At 52.7% G+C, this 15,631-nt stretch overlaps 1 protein-coding gene across 8 annotated transcripts in view; it reads left to right on the top strand.

Moving 5' to 3' along the window:
- pnt (ETS transcription factor pointed) overlaps nucleotides 1–15,631 on the top strand; it is a 127,175-nt gene that overhangs the window by 89,806 nt on the left and 21,738 nt on the right. For all 8 annotated transcript variants that reach the window (XM_031980018.2, XM_031980022.2, XM_031980023.2 and 5 more), the window contains 2 exons: nucleotides 5,300–5,416; nucleotides 13,959–14,162. In XM_031980018.2, coding sequence (XP_031835878.1) covers nucleotides 5,300–5,416; nucleotides 13,959–14,162 — 321 coding nt within the window. The remainder of the gene's footprint in view (nucleotides 1–5,299; nucleotides 5,417–13,958; nucleotides 14,163–15,631) is intronic.

The following is a 15,631-nucleotide window of genomic DNA, read 5'->3' on the forward strand; positions in this document are numbered from 1 at the left end:
GACGGTGTGGAAAGAGGGATAAGCCAGAAGACGTTGCCAGCACGTGCCCCGCGTCCGTTAAACTCGTCTACAAACGGACTGCGGCGTGTTCCGCGCGCGGACGGAAAAAATTACGACCCCGTGAGCAGCCGGAGGAGCCTCGATCGTTCTTTTTTTTCGATCGACCATCGGCGCCGGGAGAAATTTCCCCCGTGAACTACTCCACCTTAAATAGAACGACGAAAAAAACGTTCCGTCGCGCAGCCGGAGGAATCGTCTCCGCCATTTTCCGCGATCGTCCGATGCTCGTTCGTCGCGATGACGGCGTACTTTGCAATTGTAAGCAGCGATGCATTTTCCCGCCACGTGACTGTGCACGCCGGGCCCAGCGAAAAATGCAGATCGCCGGCCTTTAGAATACCAAATCGCGCGCGCAGCCGCCTCGACATTAATTTCGCGCGTTCGCGGAAGCGGTCGAGATCGAATCGATTATCTGCCGCGATTAACCGGCGAACCTTTCCACTCCGCCATCCCTCGTCGCCCGGTGAACGTCGAGGAAATTTCAGTCGATTTTCCCTTTCGACGGTCCCGAAGTATCGGCGAGCATCCGAAATTCTCGGTTAGGGGAAAGCTCGAATTATCGGAGATCGGATCTCGCATGCAAACAGCCGTTAATCGGGAGCTATTCCCAGGCAAAAGTCGGTCGACGGAGTTAACGAATTCGACCGAGCCGGCCACCTAGCCGAGACCGGGCAAAGGCTAGCCGTAAAACGCGCGGACAAGAGGATGGATCTTGCCTCGGAATAGAAATGCGTTTATTAGGACAATCGACGGTTATCGGCCGAACGGAATATTCGTGGCGCTGCGGTGTATGATTATTGGTACGAGGGTAGGTAGCGATGGTGGCCGGTTAAGCAGGCCGCAAATAACGCGGCCTATGCAAATTTATGTTGAGCGAGCCGGGTCAAGTGTCGTCGGTTGGGTCGCGGGTCGTCGCTCATTTGCATTTCCATTCGATTAAGCAATGGTCACTGCGGCCGACTTGGCTTCGATCGCTCGATATCGAATTTTTGTCCACGAAAAAAAAGGGAGGAACGACCACTGGCTGGCACCTGCGCTTGCCCCTAGGCTCTAACGGATCTAATCGACTATTCCCGATCCTCTTTCTCTTAACCCCTCGCACTACTTTCAAAAGTCCCGCTCGCGATCAGAATTCGAGAAAAAATTTCGCGAATCACATTAACGTTAGAACTACGTACCGTTCAAAATGACTAGTTTCCATTCTTTCGTTCAGCAGTTATTGATATCTTCGAAGCATTGAATATTCGAAATGATTTTGAAAGTCAATAGCTTCATTTGAATACTATAATGAATGTCTGAAGAAACTGAAAATAATCTATTGTCACAATTCTTATGGGAATCGCATATTAGTCGTATTAAACGCTCGGTAGTTCTAATGCTAACGCTAGAACTAACACTGAGGAGAGTCCATTTACATCGCTACCTAATTAAAATTATAACTTCTATCCATAATGAATCAACAGAGTACTCTAGCTCACTCTAGTCCCCAGCAGTCTCAACTAGCCGAATCGCTTAGACCGAGAGTATTCAGCTTTCGAAGGAAACTGAAATTTTCATTCTGAAACTAGTGTCTCACAGAGCCAACAGCTCGCTCGAAAGTCCCTGAAACCGTCGAGCGAGGATTCCTCTATCACGGAGGTCCAAAGCTAGATAAGCGATAAGGCGTTGGCGATCCAGGGTCCGCGAAATCCGGAGGATCGCGCGCGTATTACGCACGCCTCGGCTTGGCCGATCGCGCGGCGCATTCGCAACGAGCCAGCCACAGGCGTCGTTCCCGCAAAAGTTCGCCGATTGAGATTCCGTCCACGGCGACGCGTTGCGCCGTGGCACGTGGGGCATCCACTCGTCTCCTCCGGGAGCCAGACGTTCCTTCCTTTCTTCCTTCCATTACACGCTCGCCCGCGTCCCCCGGCCTGCGATGAATTATTCCGTAACACGGCTGATACACTTCGCACCCGCGCCTCCGGAATTTCTCCCGAGCCTGACACCGAGCCCTTTCGAACTTTGCCATCTGACATCGAAAGTTCCGTGCCAGTCGCTTCTGTCGTTTACACGAGAAAGGATCAACTTATTTCTTCGTTCCCGGTGTTTAAGAATTGCAGCTCCTCGTGGGAAAGATCCTTATTCCTTTAACCGTGGTAATACCAAATCGTTGTTTCCTTGACAATTATTGAAAAGACGGACGTATTTCTTGGGGAACTGATTAGTCGATCGGAAAACACGAAAATAAATGGAAGTCTTAATGAAACTGTTGTGGTTGCTATAAGAAAGTTGTAAAAGTTAACGCGTTAACGCTCACTGAAATCAGAGATGGATAGCGATTCTCTTTCTTTAGTTAATTGATTCCTGGGGAGTTCGATCGAGATTTCATACTTTCAGAATAACGTTATTATTTCATATTTTCTTGTAATGCTAAAAATATGGCCATTATCGTTTGTCCTGTTAAAAAATCGTCATTCTCTTCGTCAACCCTGCAATTCCAATGACCGAGCGATCGTTTCACCTCGGCTGACAACAGCACTCGCAGCCCCGACGATTCCGATCGTGTCCCATTCGCGGATCCGAAATCCCGTGGTTCCTCGCTCGCCGGAGGCTCGCGGCTCGCCGAAACGCCGATAAATCATTGGATCGTGTACGTCGGTTTGTTCGAAAGGTCGGTCATTAGCGGATTAAATTAGCAGTAAATCCTTGAGCCGGGTCTGTCGTCGAGTCAGTCGGGTGCGCGACGCGATGGTCTTCGGCTCGGGAACGATGCATCGACACTTTGCGCGTCCGCGGCCGGCCGAGGGCCGGGGCGGCGCGGCGGTATGCAAATTCGCGGCCGCGCGTGTTCGTACGTGGCCCCACAGTCGCGCGCGTGTGCCCGTGCGAGTTGAGACAAAGGTGCTTATGGGTTACGGGAGACTTACCGTGCGTGCACGCCATACATACTTAATGGACTTTCGGCGATGCGTCGCGCGAGGAGCCCGCAGCTAGCGATGGCTCCGCGCCCGGCTCGACTCTGCGACTCGTCGATGTCTCCTATCGAATCGACGTTAACGAAGTACGCTTGCACTATCCGTAAACGCGAGCAATTAGCAATTGATCGAAATATATTAACTTGTTGGCGAACAGTGTCTCTGGAATCTTCGATATTTCGATGCAATAGATCGTCTGTTTAGAATGAAGCGTGAAAATTCAATCTTCGCGCGGAGCGGAAAATGTCGAGAGTCAAGAATGCATTGAGAATTTGAATAACTCGGTAGTAGAATGATAAATCGAAGTTGGTTAGGCACGTTTCTCCCTCGAACGCTCCAATTTCCACGCGTTCCCTCGGAGAATTCCACTCGACTCGGTCCGGAGGCAACTGGTTCGCAGCCGGTCGAGTCGACTCGTCGGCGAACCCATCGCTACTCGCAGCCATGCAAATCCAGCTGTGCAGACATCCCCGGGTTCGCCGAGGTACACGATTTTTATCGAGTCACGGCGTCCTCGAACCAAGTACACCCGAGTTCTTCGGCACCGTAACGATCGCATCGAATCTACCCCCATACATTTTTTAATATTCTTATTCCACGCTGGCGGGTCTCTCGCGTCGCGACGACAATTTCACTCTCTCTCTCTCTCTCTCTCTCTCTCTCCCTCTCTCTCTCTCTTGCCTGGGTTGCTCGAGGAAAGCTTCGCGGCGACGGTGAATATTGAAAAGCTCGCGGCGAAAAACACGGTCTGGCCGAGGCGAGCGACTCCCGTTTCTATCGTAAACGGAAGAAACGCGAGGCAAACGAGCCCGATAAGATACACGCCGGCTGGCGTGGAAACAAAGGACCAGCGACGCAGGACTCCGGCGACGAGGCCTCCGCGGCCTCTCGCGCCAGCGCCGCCGAAAAACATCGTCCACTTTCCTCGGCTATTCCTGGATCGCGATAGCACTCGATCATCGGACATGAATCTTATAAATAACAGCTCGCAAACGCTCGCGTCGCTCTCGATTGATGCAGTCACGAATATCCTGATTGTCTATTTTTAACGCTTCGAGGATTGTTTGCGAAACCTGCGGACTCTAAATTAGATTTCGAGTGCTCAAACAGAGAATAAGGAAACTATACTCTTATCTCTTGCTGTTCCAGTAGTTTCATTTGTTTGCAACTTGGTACTCCGAACGTGAAAGTTTCATCTCGGCAAAGTCGAGACTCCACGTATTCTTCCTACAAAAATACCCGATCCGAGGGAAACGTTATCCCAACAAGGAATTCTCATGACACAACTGTCGTTGATCGTCCGTGACACGGAAATTCGTGGTTCCAACGTACGCGTTGAAACTGCGGTCGGAGAAGGGCGCGACTCTCCGGGCACGGGGAATAATCCGGGGAATCAGGTGCAATGACTGTTCATTTCCCGCGTCGGCCGCGTTCGATCTCCCTCGAATTATGCGATCGTAAAACGGTCGGGCCGGGGGAAAAAGTGTTCCAGAAACGGGAACGGGGCGAAGGAGGGAGAACGGCGAAGGAGCAGAAGAAGAGAGAGGAGCGTTTCGCGTGAGCGCCATAAGGTGTACAGCGATCGCGGCGTCCGCCGCGGTGAGCACGGCATAGAGCAAGCGTACCTACAACGACGATGCACCTGCACCTGCCCGGCAGTTGCACCCCTCTTTACGACGATGCTATCTAGGATGGTGTGCATGCCCCCCTCGCCTGTTCGCTTTCGCTGCTCCTGCCGACGCGACACCTGACGCTCGCTCCTCCGTCCACGCACAGTTCGCTCGCCGTCTCTGTCTCTCTTTCTCCTCCTCTTTCTTTCTCTCCTCTCCTTTCCTCGCCCGTTCCTCTCGTACGCGCGCGCGTGCTCCCCGCCTGTGCGCCGCTTTGTGAGAAGTACCATTAACCTGCCTTCTCACACATCCACCCGCTCCGACGTTTCTACGGGCGGACCTAACTTGTTGGTCGCCGACACCCATTTCGTAGGAATTTTGGCGGTTCCGATGACTATATTCTTCGCAGGATATTTCACCGGTTACGAGCGTACTCGAAAATGACACGGTACACGTGGTTTTTGAAGTTCTGGATCGACGGTTTCATCGAACCGGGTGCGAACCGTGCGCGTTACGAATTATTCCGTTGCGATTGATGTATTTAAGCGAAAATTATTCCTGCAGAAGGTACCCACCCGGAAACTCGGTAGAAAACTCGCCACGGTATCCCCGAGGCTGAAAGTGGTTGGTCGCGCGAGGAACGAGTCGTAACCGGACGGTTTATTGTTTCAGATATCCCGGCGCAAGTGCCGCCGTTAACACCTGGGACCAACAAGAAGATGACCGAGGCGCTGGAGGCCTCTTTCGCCTCCTGGGAGAAGGAACGATTTCGCCTGAACATAACCAAAGGTCAGTAGCTCCGATATCTTTCTCCTAATTACTCGCGATCCCGGCGCTCGCTCTCCGTCCGTTCTTTTGTATCCCTGCGGCCGTCCCGGGCGCATCCTGCGAGGCCTTCAACGACTTCTAATTACAGGATCGAGATATTACGATTCGAGCGGGGCGAGTTCCCGCGATGCTTTCGCTGGAAAGGCGAATACGACGACGCGATTACCGATGCAACGTCGCGCCGGCTTCTCTAACGTAGGATACGCACACTCCGTCCTCGAGGAAACGACTCCATTACCACGCGATCGTTCGGCCGCGGTGTTAATGATAACGAGACGACGATAATCGCGCGTAATGAGTAACACCGACCGTTCGATTCCTTTTATCGAGAGTTATTAGGGCCGCTGCACACTCGTAACGATCCGGCCTCGGAAATTATACCCGAGAAGTCTCGAAACATTCAAGGATCTTAAACGCATCGCGGGGCTGCATACGAGAGTAACGACCGCGGGAGCGCGTTCCTCGATCCCCGATCCCCGGTGCGCCTTCTGTGCCAATCTGTTGCATTCTTCCATTACGAGTCCGATCGTTCAGTTTTACGAGTGATCTAATGGCGAGCCGGGCTTCCTAAACCGCGATCCGTACGCCGCGACTCCACGGGAATAATACCCGTCCGCGAAGGGTATCGGAATGATCCTCCTGCAGACGGAAAAATCAAATGTAATTCGAATTTACCGAGCCGACAATCTAACTAGACTTTCGTAACGTCGATCCGTCTTTGCGATCTCTTTCATCTCGCTCTTCGTCTTTCTTCGTATCAACCCTTCAACTACGAACAGCGCCCATAGGCGCCGTTAATTTCTTTCAAATCATCCTAAACAATGCGCAACCCGTTTGCTTATCGGCTGCTGGCATCGTGCGCTTCCTGCTCGGAATTTTTTCCATGAGAATCGAATGTAATTCCCATAAATACTATCTCCATACAAACACATGATTAGTCCGTTTCACTCTTGAACGCGCCACGGTCAAAGGGTTAAAGATCGAAACTGCTCCAATTCTTCGGTAGTCGTAGCGTCGACTTCTTCCCCGCGATACGCGACGAAAGAACGAATTCGATACTCGGTTCTAACGTTAATCGGACGAGCACGAAACGTAGTCTCGCCGCGCCGGAGAAGAAAGGGAGAGCTCCGCGCCGCGCGGAGTTTACACCGTCGAATCTCCCGGCGCGGAAGAAAGCTTCTCGACTGGTTGCGCACGGGGCACGGTCGAGCGGTCGCGCGGCCAGGAGAAATTTGTCGAAAAATCGGCGACGGGGAGAGAGAAGAACCGTTGCGCGACGCCGCGCGAGCGAGCGAGCGAGCGAGCTCCCTGCCGCGCGTGTAGGGCAGAAAACGGGTGCGTGAGTGCGCGAGCGTGGAGACGCGGGTTATACGCGATGCGATGCGATGCGATGCGATGTGATGTGATGTGCGACGAGGCGGCGATGTGCAGGAATTGTGAATGTGATGTTGATGGTTCTCTGATGGGGAGCCGATGCCACGCATCCGGTATGCGCATTCAGAGCCACGCGGGTGTGACGTTACTTCCGGTCTACATGCCCCGAGTTCGTACCCTCCGGGGCCAGATCACCTACAGTCTGACCTCCGTGAACCTAACGAGCAACCTCGCGCGCCTCGCCGCTCCGGAGTCGCTTCTCGTCGATTCTCTGTTCTATTCTCCTCCCCCTTTCCCCTCCGTCTCTCTACCCCTTGATTCTCTAGCCACGGGCACGGCGAATTCGCGGAAAGCAATGTCGAGTCTTATTAACATTTCGCCGTCTGGCGACGTTCGTCTAAGGCGAGGAGGAAATATCGAGAACAGAGGAAAGTGATAGAGATAAGCATCGCGACGAGAAAGCGAGGTTTCTTGCTCGTGTGATCGAATCTAGAGTTCGGATATTCGAGTTTCAGACGATTTGAATTTCCAGAGCTGGTCAGCAAGAAATTTCGGCAGTTGAGAATGAATTTCAGTAATTAATCCGCGTTCCCCCTTCGTTTCTCCTTTCCCCGGTTCCCCGTCGTAAGTTTTATCGGCCGTTCGACCTCTTCGTCCGCCATTGTCTCCGGCCGCACGCTCGTTCCCGGCGGCCACTCGCTGGAACTGGAGTTTAGGCTCGGCCATCGGGCTGGAATCGGTGGACCGTGGGCCGTTTCGGAGCGTCAACGTTGAAACTCGCTCGACCTACATTTAAACACCGCCACAATAGAGGCTCGTTATCGGTGTTTGCGCGGCAGAACCGAAGCTGTTTGCTCGCGGAACGTCGCGACGTCGCTCGCGAAGTTCTCGGTCGGCGGCGTGAATTTTCGGGTATCGTGTCCGACGATTGCACGCAAGATTACCGCTATCACCGGTATCGTACAGGGATCGCGCGCGTGCTGCAACGGACGGCGAGGCAGCACCTGCCGCGACGGAGGCGCGGCGTGCATTCGCGATCGCCACCGGAGGACGTCAGAACCCTCTGACGCATTCGTTATTATGATTTATTCAGAATCTGCCTTTCTTATGAATAATAAGCCGAGCCAAGGATGCGTCCTCTTTGTCGAGGCGCGGCGAGCGAGCTCTCGTCGGGCGAGCATCGCGTCGACTGCCCGGCGGAGCGTTTCGTTCGAGGCAGTTTGTTTTTCGAGATTCAACGCGCAATCGAACTGGAAGGACTCCGGGAAGAGTCACGATCGAACGGGGAGCTCTCGCGAGACGCGGTACGTTTCCTAAGAATGATTTACACTGAATGGAGTTCGCATGCAACTGCTCGCCGCGAGAGAGAGCGCTTCGTAACGCGGCGGCTACGGCCGAAGCTGTAGTAAGAACGAGCATTTACACAGCTCCCGGAGCCGGAGCGGCGGGAGCGTTCATAATAAAACAGTTTCTCGCCTCTGTGGTAACCACGTGGCGAGGGAACGCGAATTCCTCGCCGTTAAATAGAATGTCGAGAATAATTCATGCCGAAGAGTAATCTGATCTACCGCGTTACGCGGAAAGCGAAAGGATGCGCTGGATATTAAACGCGGGACGGTTAGAGGCAACCTCCTTTTCCCGCGGAACCCCCGCCGTTCGAGGAACTTTACATCGTTCCGCGTCTGACGTTCGAATTCGAACATTCGAATGCAAGTCGCAGCCTCGGAGCTTTAAAAAATCCAGTGTTCACACGCTTGAACACAAATTCAGAACTTTCAACATCCTAAAAGTCGAAACCTAACTTCGAATTTAGTTCGCTCGACGCAGAACGCAATCTCCGTCGTCGGAATAACGAGCGCGTCCACCGTGCAACAAAGTAAATTCATTATTATCGTCGATAAGAGAGGACCGCTACCGGGCGCAACAGGCGATAGTTAATTAAAAGCTCCGCCGTGACGCTCGGCAGTCGTAATCTCTCGGCATCGGCGCGCGCGGTTTCCCTTCCGACCGCCGGCCGACCGGCAAAAAATCCAGACAAGGAGGGATAGACGGACTGGAGAAGGAGCTGGAAACGAAGAAAAGAGAAGAAATTGGCGCGGTACACCTGTGCGGCGGCGGCGGCGGCGGCGGCGGCGGCGCGATGCCGAAATTTATCACTGGACGGGCACAGGTACATCGTATCGTTGGCAAACCTCGCTCGCTCGCACGCACTCGCTTGGCCCGTCGGCACATGGACGGCGGTGTTCCTAAACCAACCGACCGACCGAAATCACGGTCGGCGTTTCGATTATTGCCGGGAAAGGTTGCCTGCGCGTGGCACCTGCGCTCGCCACAGTGCCTATCTTCCTCTCATTCTCTCCGTTTCGCCCGTGTTTGAGGATCGATGGGGGCTCGATTGCCTTTATCGCCGCTTTTAGACACCTCTCGACGCTGGTCCTCTCGATCTCTCTGTCCCCCGTGCCTCGTAAACTTCGGACGATAAATTACCGCGGCTCTATCACACGCCCCTTTCTTTTTCGCCCTCCTCCTTGTTCTCTTTTCTTTTCGTCTCGTCGTAAAGTTCCGGGGACGCGATGCCCGTTGGCTGTAGGTAATTACCATCGGGACTTCGAATCGCTATAAACATGTTCGTGCGGCGAGAAATTCGTATCGCTTCGAATGGAATCGTTCGGACGGGCACTCTCTCGAATTCCTGGAAATCTCGGATTCCAGTCGATCCTTCGTGCAACGATATTCTCAATTCGAAATCGGAACGACTTTTCTAAGTTCCTGGTCTTCCGGGACGCTCGAAAATCGAATTCCTAGAGTTCCGAAGGGATCGGTCCGCTTTGAAAATGGAATTCAAACGTCCACCGCTGGCCGATAGTGGCGGCGATAGCGTCGTTCCCACATCGAGGAAAAAGCGGACGAACGGGGCGCGGAGTCCTTGAATGGCCATATCGAAATCGGCGGGAGTCCGATCTCGCGATCCTCGTCGCGCATCGGCTACGTGACTCGCGAGAGTAAGGTCCTTTTTATGAATGAAGGGGGCCTCGCCGCGGCGCGGCGCGTTCGTGGAAACTCGCCGATACGTGTGCGTGTATACACGCATCTATGTATACGTATGCCTGCATGCACGTACGTACGCACGTATGTATGTACGTCGGAGCGGATCGACGCCGGCGCGCGTTCCGCGGCGATAATGCATAAATAGAGAAAAGGTGAGAGCAAAGAGGACGCGAAGCGCGCCACACGAAGGCGTCTAACGGCACGGTACGATCAAAGCGACCGCCGATATTTGAGGATCGCGCCGATGTTTGCCGAACTTATTCCTTGTCAGCACTGTTAACAGACTTGCGAGTTCTCCCTCTCCCTCTCGCTGCCAGCGACGCGTGAACCTCTCCTCCCGGTCCCTTATTCTTCTTCCTCTTCTTCTTCTCCTCTTTCTTTTTCTCGATTGTCCTTTAGTCCTCTGGGACTAGCCGTTCTAACGCTCTCAACATTCGTTTCAACTGTCTAAATTTCATTTCAGCCGACTCTCCGGCTCGCGGTCTCGCTTGTTGAAGTTTTTCCCTCGCGATTAGTCGAACTTGATCGTCACGTTCGAGCGCGGACGGTGTTCCACTCCGAATCGAGGAAAACGCGGGGAGAAAACGTCCGCGAGCGGCAGGGACGCGATCACCGACGCGCTATCGTTCCTCCGGACGAGCCGGCCGCTGATTCGCCGGCCGCAGCTTTTAATCAACCGCGCCGCAATAGGCTAATCTGGGCAATTAGTTTCCTACGACGTAATCAGACGTCCAGATAAGGTGGAAACGCTCGGGTGGGAGTTAAAAGTCCTGTATTACATTAGATTACTCTTCGCCGTGCATTATCATCGCCCGGAGAGAGAAATATGCAGATCGCGACGCGCCGACAGAACCAGATTATCAGAGGGAAGCGAGAAAAGGTCCAGCAAAAACCGGCCGGTTTCCATTTCTCGGCTCGGCGCCCGGGCACCGCACAACACGCAATAATCCGACTTCATTAGAAAAACAGATTAACGTTGCAACAAATTGCGCCCGGGATTCTTACGCGACCGGCCGGCCGGCCGGCCGGGAGTAGCTCCGAGGGAAGGGACTCGGCCCGAGAGAGCACGCGAACCGCTTTACATAATGAAATTTTAAATACGGATCAACGACCGATCTACATTTATGACTGTCTCCCGACGAGCGACTCCTATCTCTCGTTTTTCCCTGTTCGAACCGTGAAGATCCAGCACTCGCGAGCAGCCAGGAGATCGCTCGGAGAAAACGTTTAGATATCTAGAGATACTCGCAACGAAACAGCCTCTGACGTGGAAATTAGCCAACCGCGGCTATAAATCACCGTATCCCACTCGAAATTTCTATTGTTCCGACGTATTGTTCTACACTTGCGTAAACGGGTGATCCGCCAAAGTAAATGGAACAGAAATTACATAAAAGAAAGTGAAAGTGCGAGGAGGACGCGGGATCTTCCCGAAAAAATTCGTCGAACCCGGCCGCTCGCGCGTCTCGTCGGTCGGCCGACGGCGACGGAGAGTGGGACGACGTGCCTCGTTAGGACGGACGGGGTTCGTCGTAATTTCTGTTTGCATTATGAGCCGAACTGTACTTTTACGCGGGAAGATACCGCGAAACAATGCAAGACACGCGTGCAAATATGGGCGCGCACCTCAAATGGGACATTCCGATGTTTCTCGGTATTGCTTCCACCAAAGATGGCCGGGCCCGAGCACCGATCATGTCGTCAACCCGACACAATATCTCCCGGCTTCGAAAAGCCTTGCGTCACGCGCCGATTCGTCGCCTCGCGGCTCGCCCCGTCATCGCCGATCGGCGAGATCGTCCCCTCTGACCGGGGGGAACCTCGAGGCTCCCCCGAAGTATCGCGGTAGTCCAATTATTCATCGCGTTAACCTCTCGTTCTACGACTTCTCCCACGTCTATACCCCGCGGAGCTACTTTCTCGTTAATAATTCATTCGGAAGAACAAAGAAATTTGATATTCATCCGACCGCCGCGCTCAAGATTAACGATCGACAATGTAAAAGTATGATTTAATTCGCATTCAGGAAAAGCGAATTGATACACGCGTTCGTCGAATTCGGTTTAAAATGTTCATCACGAGTCCGAGACGATGATGCAGCGCGAGGGGTTAACGCGTTCGCGCGTGTAGCCTCGAGTCGCAGAGGATCTCCGAAAGAAGCGCGCTTTGACAAGACGTTATTGGCCGAGCGGGGCTCGAGTTCTTGTTACGGCGAGCCGGCGCGTTTTTAATGAAACGCCGGATTCTAATCTCGCGGAACGAGTCGATACGAATCGAATCGAATCAAATTCACTTCTCCGTAATGCAAGGGATTCCAGGGAATTTTTCTCCGGCCTGCGCCATCGTGCGTTTCCATGTAATTAATATACGAGTACCAGTTCAGCCGTGAATGGGATGAATTCCCATTCGGCCGATGAAATATTCTTTCCCGTGCTCGCTATAAAATTGACAGAGACGGTCGGTCGCGTTTCCTTGGCCGCGTATGGGACACCGGAGACCTATCGTGAAACGTGAATAGAAGAACCGTTCCGGGCATTAGAATAGATACCGATCGTTTCCCGTTCGAAAGCACCTGGAGCGTTATTAGTCACTGATTCGATTTGAATAATCGTTCCGCGCAAGGTAGTTGTTACTTTTTACTTGTCGCCGGCGAGCCGGTGGACACTGTTCGACGGACGGAGTCGTTAACGCGTTCACTGCCACGGAGATTTTCAACCTTTCGCGTAATATTCTCCCTCTAACGAAGACAAACGCTAATGGAAATCATTATTAACCTTTGCGCTCGAAAGTCTAATACTCAACATTTTCTTATGAAACACGGACGATGTCTCCGAATTATTTTGACGTCTTTCGAATGCAAAGCGTTAATTTCTCTCCCTGAAAACCAATTCAGAGATTCGGTCTCGAAGAATTTTCACCTATTTCACGCGGAGACTAATTTTGCTTGTTACTCGTTCTGCATAGTGATACATTGCAAAAGAATGTAGTATGTGTAACGTGACAAGACTATTGACGTGCATAAGACGTCATTAGCAATTTTAACGAAAACATCTCGGCGCACGTGGCACGTCTCTCCAACGTAAGATGTTAACGATTTTCCATCGTAGTTACGTTACACTAACCATTCGCGGTTCAAAATATTTTCGGAAGCCCCGATCGTCCAGCGACCGCGTCAACGCGCTCGATTACGCGCTCCGCAGTCGGACCCGAGCGTTTCCCATGATCGCGTGATATACGGAAACCGCGATCGCGATTTTTCTCCGGCGTCCGAGTCGATTCTTCCTCTCCTTTTTTTCCCGGCGACCACGGGGAAAACCCGTTATTAGCGGAAAAAATATCGCCCGAGTGGGAACGCGCCGGATAATTTGCGGAAAGGGGAGCGGCGGCGGGGCGGACCGCGTAGATTAAATGCAATTTTCACACTCTACCGAATCTGCTATTAACGCGGGGATAATTATAGAAATCGAAGCTCGTCCGTGGAACCGTGCATATCGGACGAACGTCGATCTCTTTATTAATTCGCACGGTTTGATCGGCGCCGAAAGTGTTCCAGAAATTTCATTAACCCTTTCCGAAGTGCTCTTGTTCATTCAATTACTTAACCCTTTGTGGGCCGAATTTTTGTTCGCGATTCTAACAAAATCTATGCAGAACGAAATTAATAAGTATCCGCATATGAACACAATAATTTCAATAATTTGATCAGACGAATATATTCTGTACTTTCAAGTTGCAATGACAAACTTTCTCGCCTGAGCGTATGAAAGTTTAAGTTAACCGATCACTTAATTTTATGCACCACTTTGAGTGCGAAACGAAGTAAATCGACAAGATGCCAATATACTGATATGTGATTTCGAAGTTACACGAGCCTACAGAGGTTAATACGACGATCTATTTATTTATTCAATATTTAGGAGTCATTGAAGTGTTACCTTTAAATGGTACAATTATCAGTCTACAAATAAATATAGAAAAAATTGTTGAAACAGCTAGAGGTCGCGATAAAATAGAATGTCGAGTCTGACTCGACTGCCAAGGGTTAAAAGCCAACGACGACACTGACGACGATCTTTTTCAGACCCGAGGCACTGGTCGGAAGCAGCTGTCGCCCACTGGTTGCACTGGGCGATCGGCGAGTTTTCCCTGGAGGGTGTGGCGATGCAGCCCTGGCAGCACATGACCGGGAAACAGATTTGTGCCATGGGGAAGGAGTCGTTTTTGGCACGTGCGCCGGCCTTCATGGGCGATATCCTGTGGGAACACCTCGAGATCCTCCAGAAAGGTACGTGACTTTCTCCTCGAACGTCGCTCCCAGTGGACGCTTCAGGTTCGTTTGTTTATCCGCACGCGGTGCGGACCGATCTTCCTCTCGCTGCGTCCCTCGAGTGGGAAGATCTCAAGGGCCCCATACGCGCTGACATGCGGCGATGGATTCGAGTATCCCAGAGTTACATGTTGCAGTCAAAGGTGAAGAAGGCTCGGAGCCATCGTTCCTAGACATGCATGTTTCAGCGCGTATGGAAACCTTCAGGGAGATCTTGGGAAGATCTCTGGATCGACGCGATGCCGATACATCTGTATAGCTAGAATAGGACAGTTGTTTCGACCGAACGAACGAGTCGGCACCACGAATCGTCAGAGACGCGAACAAACTTCACGTGCACTTCCTTGCATTACAATTTCACGTGCAAGCACGCGTGAAAGCGTCCCTCGCGCAACACGGAAAACCACGCGACAAACGCGTCGATCGCGTTAGCGTCCGATTACCAGAACGATCCCGAGGAACCATTCTACGCGGAAAGCTAGCATTCATGCCGGATCCCCGTTCGGGATTCGGGGCACAAAGGGCCCCATTAATAGAACAGAAGCTCGTCCCACAATTCGCCGATTTCCGGTGGATCGGCGGGCCCGTACCTGTTGCTCGAGGACACACGAGCCCCCGTAGGATCGTGCGACGGACAATCGCGCCGGGAAGAGGGTGCGAGGGTTGGCCCGACGGAAGATTCGCGAGCGGGGAGGCAGGTTGACACCGGAAGGGCAGTTCTCCTCGGACACGACCCGTCCGTCGCGGTGTCCGCCGACAAAAACAGATATCGAATTTCCGTGAAATCGCGATGTCACGGCAGGTACGCCGGCCCGCGAACAATGCCGGAGAGATCGAGGAGGCGAGACGCGTCCCCCCTGCCCCGCTTTCGCTCGCGTTTTCAGCGTTTCGAACCGTTGAATCGGCAGTTTTTATTCGAACCAAGGAGAGAATGGGGGAAAAAGAGAGCTGCTGCTGCCGGAGCAGCAGCGCGCGCCATAGAAACTCCCACTCCGGATATCCTGTGCCACCAGAATGGTCCCGTGCCATTGCCTCGGCCACTTAGCCGCTTTTTCGGGCCCGGCTCGCTCCCCCCCTCCCGCTCGTCACGTACTCGTGTTTTACCACCTCCGGGGAATTCGTGTTTCGAGATCCCTTCTCGGCCGAGGGCTCCGTTCGACGGGCGAATCCTCGAGTTCTCGGCGTTAAGCTTGAACGCTCAATTAACCCCTTGCACTCGACAGTTGACTGTCGCTCACGATTTCATTCGGCGCAGGATTAGATTTGACGTACAGCGTTGAATTCGATACGGTGAGTCGGAACATAGAGATGAGATACTTGGCACGATTGGTACGATGAAAACGATAACGGCAGACGGTAATTAAATAAGGAAACTCGAGTCCGCCGGGGGACGGATTCGAGAAACGAGAGATTTTCGGAAGCGCGGC

Source organism: Nomia melanderi, chromosome 12 (assembly GCF_051020985.1).
Source record: "Nomia melanderi isolate GNS246 chromosome 12, iyNomMela1, whole genome shotgun sequence".
NCBI lineage: Eukaryota > Metazoa > Arthropoda > Insecta > Hymenoptera > Halictidae > Nomia > Nomia melanderi.